Raw genomic sequence first — 13,292 nt, forward strand, 5'->3', positions numbered from 1 at the left:
TTTAGGTCTACCTCGTTTTCTTCTATGAAAAGAAATAACAGCTTGGGAAATGTTTTTCTCATCTTCCAAGGCATCTGCAACAACAGGTGTAGAATTGATGTCTTCACTATCAAGGGTGGTTGCATTAGAAGCCATCTCCTCATTCGTTTCATTTCCGTCTTGTGTCTTTTCATCAGGAACATCCAAAACCTTTTCATCACATTTTTCTTCACTTAAAAGCCATTCACAAAATGAAATTAATTTCTGTAAACTCATTATTTTAGCGATTTCTGTAACGTGGTTGATGATGTCCAAGGACACAGTGGCTTCACCAGTGTACATGTAATCAACAACAAGCTGAACAGCCTCGCCATAGGATGATTCGTCGCCATCTCCTTCAATGTGAATTTCTATGACCTGTGGCGTGTTTTGAGAAAAAGCTCTAGGATCATCTTCGCCTTGCCCAAGGAAAGTATGGAAATATGGACTGGTTGACGCCAAGATATTTGAATGTACAAGTACACTGGTATCACAGACTTTAAGAATAACATCACAAAACTTACTGGACAGTCTCTGTTCGTTCAATTTCTGTAATATCTTGGAGAAGTGTGAATTGTCAACAAACCGAGAGTTTTTCATCAACGCCGCCATTTTTATTTATTTTCCCTTCCAATCGCAACTTCTCGGCAAGTTTCCCGGAAATCCCCGAGATGTTTCAACTGCGACTCGCTTCATGATGTAAACATTAATTTTCATATAATCCTCTCCAATGCGTTTACTTACATGAATACGTCACGCTGACATCATATTTCATGCAGAAGTTTTTGTTATGCTCTTATTCGGCTGTCTCCGTAAGCAGTTGGGAAGTCGTCCGGACTGACTGTTTACAATCGGACACAGTCGGCAATTTCCGTGTTTGCTCTGTCATTTAAAATTGTTGCAGGGCCGCATTCGATCATAGCATGGAAAATGCGCAGCTAAGGGACAACTTAAAATAAAATTGTTTCATTGATTTAAATTTCTTTTCATCTATATAAGATTACATTCATTTAAATTTTGTATTTCTTTTCTAACTTGTTAAATAGGAAATGGGATATTTATGCACAATAACATTCTAGATGTTTTAAAAATAAATTGATCTATGGTGCTGATAACATGTATTGATGTGTAGAATCGAAACGCACATTATTCACTCTGTATGCACATGGAACAACCACAGGCACTGTAAATACATTATGGCGTCTGTATACTAGTAATAACAGTTATTATTAGTGTACAGAAGTCATGACTTATTTACAGAAACAAGTGCCTGTGGGAAAAACATATCCAGAGGCGGATCCATGAATTGCGGTTAGGGGGCGCAACTTTATGAGTCTGGGAATCTGGGGGCCGCCTTGAGACGAAGCCCTCAGAAGCTCTTGGATTTTACAGATTTTATAGGGCTTGAAATATGTCTTATATGTAGTAATTTTTACTATTTTCTGTCATTTTAATAAGGTGAAATTGATAAAGTGACGCACATCTTTTAAAGGGTTTTGGGGGGAAAATGTCAGTTTTCAAAAAAAAAAAGGTCATTCAATAAATCAAAAGATTTTGTCATTTATTTCTCCGAGAGTGGAAGAAATTACTGCTTCTTTTATGGTTTACGGTTTTCTAAACACGAGACCACAATTTTTGAAACTTTTAGAGAGGGGGGGGGGGGGCTGTGACACCCCCCCCCCCCTTTAAATCCGCCACTGATATAACTACAAATACATAAATCACAAATTATAGAGAGCTATGGGGTGTTGACTTTGCACCTTAATTTGTCATAATCCTTATTTCATTTAACATAATTCATGATAATAAATTCACTTCAAATAAATAATCTCTCTGATAAGTAAGTATTTTTCATCCCGTGGGGATCCGGGTTAGAATAGGTCCTCAGTGTCCCCTTGCTTGTCGTAGGAGGCGACTGAATGGGGCGGTCCTTCGGATGAGACCGCAAAAACCGAGGCCCCGTGTCACAGCAGGTGTGGCACGATAAAGATCTCTCCCTGCTCAAAGGTCATACGCGCCGAGCATATACTTAAATTTTGCAGCCCTTCACCGGCAGTGGTGACGTCTCCATATGAGTGAAATATTTTCGAGAGGGACGTAAAACAATATTCAATCAATCATTTAAAGTCGGAACTATTTACAATAAACAAGTAACATGAGCTACAAAGCTCTTGAATAAAACACATACCACAAATGGTATATATACATACACAGTCATAAAACAAACACATTTTAAATAATAAAAAAAACCAAAAAAACCACATATACTATATGAACAAAAGGAAAAAGAACTTCATACATATACAGAAGAATCAGGGGTAAAAAAAAAAAGGGGGGGGGTGAGAGGTAAGAAGCAAAGCACTAATATAGTTGGGACTTGGGAAACATAAAACATGCATAGATATACAGAGACTAACTATAACACAAATAGAAACAGAATCAGGGGTAAGATACACAGCACTAATGCAGATGGGAAACATGAACATGCATAGATATACAGGGACTATATAACATACGGAAGAATCAGGGGTAAGATAAACAGCACTAACACAGTTGGAAAAGTAAAATTTAACGGGTAACAATAATAGTTTAGATTAAAATTTTAAGACTTAGGCAGGAGAGGCTGGAATCTGCATGAGCTACATTTACAATTTATTTCTCCACACCAATTTAGGATATGATTTGAGAACTGACTGTATGAAGAGAAATTTCTGACATATTTTTTGGCAAAGAGTTCCAAAGCTTTGCTGCCTCATATCTGAAATATTCAATCCCATACTTGGTTATTCTTGATTTGGGTATTTCAGCTGTACATATTCGTATATCTAGAATTGTATGAATGGTTTTTATAATAACTAAATCTTGTAGGAAAAATGGGGTGATTTTGTGAATAGTTTTAAAAGTTTCCAGAGCTATTGTTCGCATTCTCCTGGTTTTTAATTATGGTAAGCTCTTTCCTGAATCTTTTCAATTTCGCGGGTAAATTATATATTGTTTATTTACCCAATTTGCTAAAATGTTTGCCTTTATACAAAACTTGATGCAAGCTACATCCATATACCCTCTGTAAGATCGGAGTGAAGTTTCAGTATGAAAATTTTGAAATACTAAGCTTTTGTGTGTGTGTCAAATTCAATATATTTTCTTTTTCTTTAAGACGACTACTGTCTAAAGTTGTTTTTCTGGGAATATGTACACCTACACAGTGTGTCCTTATTAACTACAAAGTTTCACGAAATTCTGTTGAGCGGTCTCAGAGGTGCTGTGCTGGCAAGAACAGGACAAATGGACTCGAAATTCTGAGTTCAAAAGGGGCATAACTCCCAGAAAAATTATTGAATCAGATATTAAGGTAGTTCCATCCTCATGTGACTTATCAATATTAATGGTTAAAAGTAGAAAAACTTTCTTAATTTCCACTCAATATAGTAAAATTTAGGTAATAACCAAAGAAAATGTATATGTTGCCATCCTTTTAAAGATGTCAGACGTACAAAAACAGAAGTATACATCAACATCAGAAAATCCACGTTTTCGTTAAACAGAATAATAAAAATATATAAAAACTTGTTGAAATGACAATATTCAAGTATCAACAGTTTTTAAAAAAAAATGTTAATTCATAAATATGTATAGATTAATTGTGGATATTAGGGAAACCAATGTATAATAGACATCCAGTAGAGGAAGTTCCAGCATAGGAGTTATTGCCCTTGACAAAAAATTTTTAATCATAATTAATTGATTATCTATGGGAAATATAAACTTTTTCAGTATCAATAGTTTATCAGATTTTTTATTATATCCAGTGAATAAAATTCCTTTGAAAGATATATTTCTATCATGCACAAAGTTTAATTTATTAAGATTTTGCAAAAACCAATGACATCACATGAGGATTGATCAACCTTAATTACAAAATTTCACGAAATTCTGTTGAACGGTCTCACAGGAGTTGTGCTTACTAGAAAGGGACTGACGGACGGACAAACGGGTCAAAAACATTAAACCCTCCGCAACTTCGTTGCGTGGGGCATAATTACAGTTTACCGTTTGATCCCGATCAAATTTAACTACATATTTACATAAAATTCTAGCGCATTACATCTAAATTTCCAAGATTATGTCTTTATTTTATTTTTTTAAGTATCATATCTTTTATTGTCAACTGAATAGTGAATTCCTTGAAAATAAATCATTGATAATTGGATTTAAAGAAAAATGAAATAATTACGTCTAGGAATGAAGATGACTAGAATAATGATTTTGTGAGTTTTTTTATGATTACCGCTGTCGTTTTCGCTGGAAAAAATAAAATAAAAACAAAACAAATACTTTTGACAAATACTGCAGTCATTTTATAAGCATGTTTATTTAAGCGGTATACATACAAATAAACAATTAAATTGCATTAATCATAATTTTTTTCCAGCGTACTCTAAAGTACTCCGTTTGGTAGTACCTAGATTCGAACCTGGGCCCCTGAATCTACCAACTGCGCTAACTGGCCATCGGCGATCTAACCCATCTGACCACTACTAGTGTCATGTAAAATTATGTCCGAGTCATTTTCCTATTTCCCGTAAATGAATTAACATATTTCGTAAGTCACAAAAGGAATTTAATTTCATAGCCAGTGCCACTCAACTTCGAATTGGTGTGGTAAACTTCGAATATTTGCATATTGTCACAATTTTTTTTCAAACAGAAAGACTGGTTACCCTTTTTTGTATAAGTTACAAGGATCAATTTCACATGCGATATTCATTTGAACCCTGCAGCTCCTAATATTTATAATCACTCTTTAATCAATTTGACATATTTTTTCCTTGTTAGTACTTATTGAAAAGAACAATTTTGAACGATTTTGCTCAATTCAGAAATAAATTTCATTTTTAATACATATTTACATGCATTTAGTATCATATATGTACATGTATTGAATATTGCATATTCACACATATTGAAAATTCCATATTTACATGTATTGAATATTACATATTCGTATGTATTGAATATCACATATTTACACGAGTTTAGTATTACATATTTACATAAATTTAATATTACATACTTTACATGTATTGAATATTGAATATGTACGTGTACTGAATATTACATATAGACATGAGCTGAGTATTATGTATTTCATGTATTGAGTATTACATATTTACAAGCATTGGGTATTGCATATCATATCCTTACATGTATTGAGCATTATATGTGAATATGTAGCGAGTATTAAAAGTATTGATATTTATATGCATGGAGTATTACATGTTTATATGCAATGATTTTACATATTTACATGCATTGAGTTTACATATTTACATGAGTTTCGCATTACATATTTACATAAATTTAATATCACATATTTACATGCATTGAGGACTACATATTTACATGTATTGAGTTTTATGTATTTACACGAGTTTTTTGTTACACATTTACATGAATTCAATATTATATATATTAATATGCATTGAGTATTACATATCTACATGTATTGATTATTACATATTTACATGTATTGAGTATTAAATATTTTGATTTATCATATACTTGGCAATGATTATGCAGATTCTGCACTGCGTGATACGGGTGACGTCACAATAGCCGATATCAATGACCGGTCCGAAAATCCATATCACACCGGCGTGCAAAAATGCATATCAAGCTGAAAATTACCTATTCGCTCATAACAATCAACGTATCGATGTTTATACCGTGGTAAATCAATGTATCAATGTTTCTACTGTAGTAAATCAATGTAGGAGAGTTTTTACCATAGTTTATTATAATTGATATATCAAAGTTTTTACTGTCGTCAATCAATGTATGAGAGTTTTTACCATAGTTTATTATAATTGATATATCAAAGTTTATAGCGCCAATGTTAATCAATGTATCAGAGGACTTCAATATACCAAAGTTTTTTTTTTACTAGAGTAGGCCTAAATCATTGTATCAAGGGAAAAGTAATGTATGAAATATTCCTTAATCTGCTTTTAAAATGCAGAAACGTAACTCACATGTGATAACAAGAATATCGTTTTATAATTTTACTAGCTTACGAACTCCGTATCAAATAAAAAAAAAACCATCAAAAATACTATCCCGTTCGTATGTAATATTTAAGCAAAAAAAAGTGCAGTATATGATAAATAAAATTTTACATGCCAAAATCCATATCATATGTCATATCAGCCCTCGGGCCCCATATCAACCCTCAAGCTGATATGGGGTCCCTTGGGCTGATATGACATATGATATGGATTTCAGCATGTAATATTCTCTATGTATCGAGTATTATGTATTTTGATGTATTGTGCATATGTATTTCATGCAATGAGTATTACATATCTATATGCATTGAGTATTACATATCTATATGCATTGAGTATTACATATCTATATGCATAAAGTATTACATATCTATATGCATTGAGTATTATATATCTATATGCATTGAGTATTACAAATCTATATGCATTGAGTATTACATATCTATATGCATTGAGTATTACATATCTATATGCATTGAGTATTACATATCTATATGCATTGAGTATTACATATCTATATGCATCCAGTATTACATATCTATATGCATTGAGTATTACATATCTATATGCGTTGAGTATTACATATCTATATGCATTGAGTATTACATATCTATATGCATCCAGTATTACATATCTATATGCATCCACATATCTATATGCATCCAGTATTACATATCTATATGCATTGAGTATTACATATCTATATGCATTGAGTATTACATATCTATATGTATTGAGTATTACATATCTATATGCATTGAGTATTACATATCTATATGCATTGAGTATTACATATCTATATGCATTGAGTATTACATATCTATATGCATTGATTATTACATATCTATATGCATTGAGTATTACATATCTATATGCATTGAGTATTACATATCTATATGCATTGAGTATTACATATCTATATGCATTGAGTATTACATATTTACATGCATTGAGTATTACATATCTATATGCATTGAGTATTACATATCTATATGCATTCAGTATTACATATCTATATGCATTCAGTATTACATATCTATATGCATCCAGTATTACATATCTATATGCATCCAGTATTACATATCTATATGCATTCAGTATTACATATCTATATGCATTCAGTATTACATATCTATATGTATTGAGTATTACATATTTACATGCATTGAGTATTACATATCTATATGCATTGAGTATTACATATCTATATGCATTGAATATTACATATTTACATGCATCGAGTATTCCGCCTATAACAGTCACACTACCACATAATTGTTTGTATTTGGTGAACAAAGATTACACATTTGAATGGTTTATTCATATAATTTTAATGTGTAATATTTCAATGTTAAAGATACAAAAAAAAGCATTGTATGTCTATCACGAAATATTTACAATTTAACATTATATTTTGCATTCCATTTTCATTATTTCCTCAACATATGATAGCATATTCTCCCAGTATAACAAAATATGTAAATAAGATTTGATATAATATATAAAGATTGTTACTGTGTAAACAAAAATTACAATGACATTAAATATAGCAACAAAACAATTCATGATATTCAGCTGTCATTCCTAGAAATCTGTCTATATACCGGTATTATGCCACCACAAAATATTAACAAAATAAAACAATCATAATATGATGAGACTCGGTAAGAAAACATTAGATACTGCCTAATTCATACAAGTATTCACCTGCACTGATTATAACAGGGAACTTCTCAGCTCCTCTTATAATTACCATTTACAACTGCATGATTTTATAAGGGTATTCATCATTTCTCCTCATACCATATAGCGTTAAATCGGGTATAGTTTAATATCACCGACAGGAGTTCTTCAGGTTTAACTCCCTTGTCTCTGAGTCCTGTCAGTTGTGTCTCCAGGTGTGTCTTTTCACGCCCCAGTAACCAGCACAGGTAAATCGTGTGACTCAGTAGAGGGGCCAGGAACACACTCGTCTGGTTATTGCTCACGCATGAAAGTGCTGACTCAGCATATTTCAGTGCTGTCTCTTGGTCGCTTAGCTTTTGGTGGCATGCTGACAGCACACAAAGCGTGCACACCACATCGCTGTGCTGATCTCCTTGAAGTCTCTCCTGCACAGGGAGGTATTTTTCCATAATGCTTACACAATGAGAAAATTCCCCTCTCTGGAGACTCTCTATTCCCTCCTTAAATTTCTCTTGGTAAAGGAAATCTTTAAATTCATCAGAAAATCGCACAGAGTCTATTGTGAATAGATGCGTCAGGTACTGTTCAAATGCTCGGCTTCTCTGCGCTATTGTCTCGTCTTTGAAATTGCGTATCACTAATTTTCCTGGAAATGAAATGTGTTCCATTTCTTTTGGAAACCTTTTCCTTAGTTTTGAGTTAAGATCATTGAAATCAGAATATCTTTTCTCTATAATCCCTGGCGTCTTGCCAATTTCTCCCTCTGATCCTACAGACAATGTGTATTTCTAAAGGAAAATAAAAATAAACCATATATTCTGTATTATACTTAAACTTCCTTTAAGTCAAGTAAAAATCTAATGGAAATAATGGTTATTTACATTACCTCTACAAATCTGTTGATAGAGAACAACTAGATATCATTGTGATGACAAAATTATTATAAAAGGGCCCTGATTTGTGACATTATTTAAAGGAGATGCTAACTTGATCTGTAACCCATCGATATAAGTTCAAGTATATATTTTTAACTTAATAGCTGCAGGGAAAAACAAAACAAGAGACCCATGGGCCACTTCCCTTACCCAAGTCATCATGGCCCTCCTGCTGTTGTGATTTTTAAAAGATTTTTTTTTCAATCTTTATTCCCATGAAAAATTTTGTCCCCATATTGTGGCCCCAACCTAGCCCCAAAAGGTTACAACATAACCAAACTTGAATTAACAAACCAGGGATGCCTCAATACCAATATGACTAACATGACCTTGCTGTTCTGGTAAAGGTCATGGTCAGAGATCAGGTACTAAATGAAAGGTGCCATTAGAAATCTATATGCAAAATATGAAAGCTCTACCTTAAGTAGTTCAGGAGAGAAAGAAGAGATTAGTTTTCCTTAAAAGTGGGTCAAATTCAAAGGTCAAGGTCATAATGTAAAAAACTTTGGTCTCGTATAAAAGGTCTTGTTACAAGAAATGCACATAAGAAATATGAGAGCCAAATCACTCATCCTTCAAAAGTTACGAGCAAGGTAAACAAACAGAACAACAACATGCTCCCTCAACCCCCCCCCCCCCCCCCCCCCCCCCCCCCCCCCCCCAACTATAGTCATGAGGGTATAAAAAACTTGAATTCACACAACTTGGGAACATTTCCAATTCGATATGATTTAATGTGGCCCTGTTACTCTTGAAAAGAATTTGTTTTAATCAATTCCCTGTATATTCCCATGTAAAACTGTAATCTCCTACTGTGGCCCCACCCTACACCGCGGCCCCTGATGTGAACAAACTTGAATTCAAACACCCTTTAGATGCTTACATATTTAAAATATGACTAATCATGGCCCTGCTGTTGTTAAGATGAAGATTTTTAAAGATGTTTCCCTATAAATTCTTATGTAAAACTTTGTTTCCCTTTTGTGACCCCAACCTATCCCCAGAGGTCATGATTTGAATGAACTTCAATCTGCATCTATTTAACTATATCTATAGATATCTATTCAGAGTAAAGCCCATCTAATCAGAATATTGCCATTAATTTTCTTATCACGATATATAATCTCCCAGGGTTTGTGGCTGGATATGATTATTATCCAACGAGTTGTGTGATTTCTGTCTCTTGGAATACGTAAACTATATCATACAATTGATATCCACTGGATAAAGGGGTAAATATATATTTCAAACTGTACTACAATACAATATCGATATCATTGTCCAGCTCTACATTTAATTCTAGCACTTCATAAAACCTCTAACGATGAGTTATCAAAATAAGTAGGCAACTCACCACAAATGAAGATCTGCCTTCGTTCACTTTCTCTGCCTTGACAACTTCAAATATTACACCTCGAGTGCCTGGGTTGTCTCCCGTGAGGGATATGACAGCATTTCTTTCAGTTTCTGTAATTCAATCATATACATGTAAGACTACATTTTATATAAATACAATAAATTCATATGCATACCTAAGCAAAAAAATCTTTTTAATAAATAGAAAAGTTTTTCTTGTCTCAGTACAACAACATCAACAACTACAAATAAACCTCGTTATCTCAAACTCGATGGGACCGAGAAAAAACTTCAAGATACCCAAGGATTCGAAATATTGAGGGGAAAAATACTTAAATAATAAGTGGTTGGTACTTTCGAATCACTTTAACATATCCATGATGTTCGAGATATCAGTGTTCCAGATACCAAAGTTCAACTGTATATCTTATTCTTTTACCCTATGAAAAAAGAAAGGTTAAGATATGTGTAAACTAAAGTCCTCATGCATGAGTCTCAAGTAAAATGTGTAGAGTGATTAAAGGTGTCTGTTTCTACATAGTCAAAAACTGTAACACAGGGCCTTTATTGGTGACTAACAAGAACACAAGGATCCACACCAATCCAGCCACATCCATCCACTCACACCAATCCAGCCACATCAATCCAACCACATTAATCCACTCACATCAATCCAGCCACATCCATCCAGCCACACCAATCCAGCCACATTAATCCAGCCACACCAATCCAGCCACACCAATCTACTCACATCAATCCACTAATACCAATCCAGCCACATCCATCCACTCACATCAATCCAGCCACACCAATCCACTCACATCAATCCAGCCACACCAAGCCACCCACACCCATCCAGACACCAATCCAGCGACAATAATCCAGCTACACTAATCAAGACAAGGAATCAAATTGCATTCCTCAAACTATTCCAGCTAGTGAGAGCTCTATCAATGCAATAGTCCAGCTAGGTCAACATGGGGAGTTAACATGGTCATTATCCATGAAATGATACGGTCATTTCAACACAGGGATAACAATTACTACACACAGAAACATCATCATTTTGCTTCAGCACGAATTTCTCATTTGTCTCTTAATCATACCTGTTCAGACGTCTAATAATAGCCTTTTACAAGCTTGAATGTTGGTTTTTCTGTTATGCATATTCCAACTTTTAATTCTAACAGCAATAAGGCATTTTATTAGTAACTGCAAAGCACAAGGAGATAACTGGTTCTTTATGTATACTGCAAACATGGTGATTTACTTATGGGCTTTATTTACACTAAATATGTAATTATAAGATTTTTGTGTCAATTACCACAGTTATGCAATTTATTAATTGATGATATTGACATCACATAATGAAACCCAATGCATATGGTTTGCAAAGGAAAAGTACACAGGCATGCACAAACTACATGAGTGAAAAATTATCAAAAGGGACACAAAATAACAAGAAAGACAGATACACACACAAACACTGTAGATTCCTGAATTTTTACGCATGTACTTATCACAAAATGACTCGCAGACATCAAATCATGAGAACATCAATTCACAAGCGAACAGTTAATCTAGAGTTTTTACATGTATTTCATGTCAAATGAATACGAATAATTTCATCTTGTAAGAGGTGCTTTTTGCTAAATTATGTGACAATAAATTCCTCGCATATATTTAGGAATCTGTGGTGTGTACACACACACTGAGACTATGCAGAGATATTTTGTATATTTCAAAACATAATTTGCAAAGTCGGAATGAAATGCATGGAAGATTTCTTTAATCCCAGAAACTTCATGTTGGTTTTGTATGTAATTAATTTTGGGGTGACATGACTTGTATAAATATTGTAGGCCTAGCTTCATATCAGAATATGTATATCATAGTATATAATAGAATGTCTGACATTATAGAATACGAACAATGTATTTTCTTAATATGCTGATATACATAATAAGTCTTTCTTTCTTGAAAACTAAGTATTTTCTTGTCTTACAGATTTCAGAAACATAAACTGATAACTTCATGTATAGCTTGCATCTGCAGTAGTAAGGACAATATGGACTGTGGATATTGGCCTGGATAGCTCAGTGGTTAGTGGTTACCCGACTAGTAATGCAGGGGTCCAAGGTTCAACTCCTGGCCCTGCCCAAAATTTTCTCCTTTCCATTATATCACATTTGGTGTTGTGACCATTCCTGGATTTCAGGATAGAGACCTGTCAGGGGCAAAAAGAATCTGGGTTGTGTGTCTTTGAGGGCAAAGACAAATTAAAGGAGGGAGGAATGTAGTAGTTAGGGCTATATGGACTGGTCATGGATATCAGCCTGGATAGCTCAGTGGTTAGAGCACCTGACTAGTAATGCGGGGGCCCAGGGGATAGCTCAATGGTTTGAGCACCTGATTAGTAATGCAGAGGTCCAGGGTCCGATTCCTGGTTCAGCCATATATTTCCTCCTTTCCCGTATATACACATCTACAGCTGATCTAAACAGATATAACATTTTAATAAAGTGATAGCTCTATCAATATGACAGTTACACCATTCTAACTAGGGCATAAGTATTGCAAGAATAGTTTTTAAAACCCTTAATATGGTATCCATCTCCATTTTATGTGTTGGAGAAAGCATACGAAATATTAAAACCGTTACAAAAAGCTAGGAAACATAATTTTTTTTATTTACTACACGAATGAATTTCTAGATGTATTACAATTACTTGGTTTGACTACTTCCTGATTGTCGATTTTAAGCGTTAGGTTTTCACTCAAGGTGTCAAATTCTTCATCTTCTGCGGCTAGGAATCGGTCCTGGACGTCTTCCTCTGTGTTCAGGGCCTGCTTTAGGCTCTGGCTGATACGACTGTCTCGTATAAAGCTCATTCTCCAACATCTCCATCACATAATGCTAACATTTTCCCGTCAATTAGCCTATCTAATCAGGTAAAAGTGAAGTGTTCTCTGTTTGTTTTTCTTTGAAGGGGGATGGGTGTTTGACAGGTCGTTCAAGTTTCATTCGTATGAACAATCGAAGGAGTAATGCCTATTCAATATTTCTTATTTATTGATTCACCAAACCAGGGACCTATATAGTATATAGGTCCCTGACCAAACATGTTGGCATACAATCATGTTACACAATATAAGATATATATATATTATGATAATAAACTAAATACTAACAGTTCATATACTAATCTCGGCTGAGATATTCGGCTCGGCT

General features: G+C 34.0%; 2 protein-coding genes across 2 annotated transcripts in view; both read right to left on the reverse strand.

Moving 5' to 3' along the window:
- Positions 1–831, reverse strand: part of LOC125658214 (zinc finger and BTB domain-containing protein 17-like) — a 2,292-nt gene extending 1,461 nt beyond the window's left edge. The window contains exon 1 of the mRNA XM_056146953.1: positions 1–831. This exon is cut by the window's left edge and continues 1,461 nt beyond it. Coding sequence (XP_056002928.1) covers positions 1–630 — 630 coding nt within the window. The 5' untranslated portion in view covers positions 631–831.
- Positions 832–7,395: 6,564 nt separating this feature from the next.
- LOC125658204 (sorting nexin-20-like) lies at positions 7,396–13,067 on the reverse strand. The gene is made up of 3 exons (XM_048889371.2): positions 12,790–13,067; positions 10,059–10,171; positions 7,396–8,557 (listed from the first exon to the last, which is right to left on the reverse strand). Exons 1-3 carry the CDS (start codon positions 12,950–12,952, stop codon positions 7,871–7,873), a joined length of 963 nt encoding a protein of 320 aa, XP_048745328.1. The 5' UTR covers positions 12,953–13,067; the 3' UTR covers positions 7,396–7,870.
- Between the last annotated feature and the right edge of the window lie 225 nt (positions 13,068–13,292).

The sequence above is a fragment of the Ostrea edulis genome, chromosome 1 (assembly GCF_947568905.1).
Source record: "Ostrea edulis chromosome 1, xbOstEdul1.1, whole genome shotgun sequence".
Classification (NCBI taxonomy): domain Eukaryota; kingdom Metazoa; phylum Mollusca; class Bivalvia; order Ostreida; family Ostreidae; genus Ostrea; species Ostrea edulis.

Excerpts from the sequence above, each read along its gene's own strand:
- LOC125658204 (XM_048889371.2), bottom strand. The coding sequence starts at position 12,952 with ATGAGCTTTATACGAGACAGTCGTATCAGCCAGAGCCTAAAGCAGGCC. Across the intron at positions 10,172-12,789 it reads TCAGGAAGTAGTCAAACCAA|AAACTGAAAGAAATGCTGTC; the intron begins GTAATTGTAATA and ends ATTGAATTACAG. Across the intron at positions 8,558-10,058 it reads AAGGCAGATCTTCATTTGTG|AAATACACATTGTCTGTAGG; the intron begins GTGAGTTGCCTA and ends ATTTTCCTTTAG.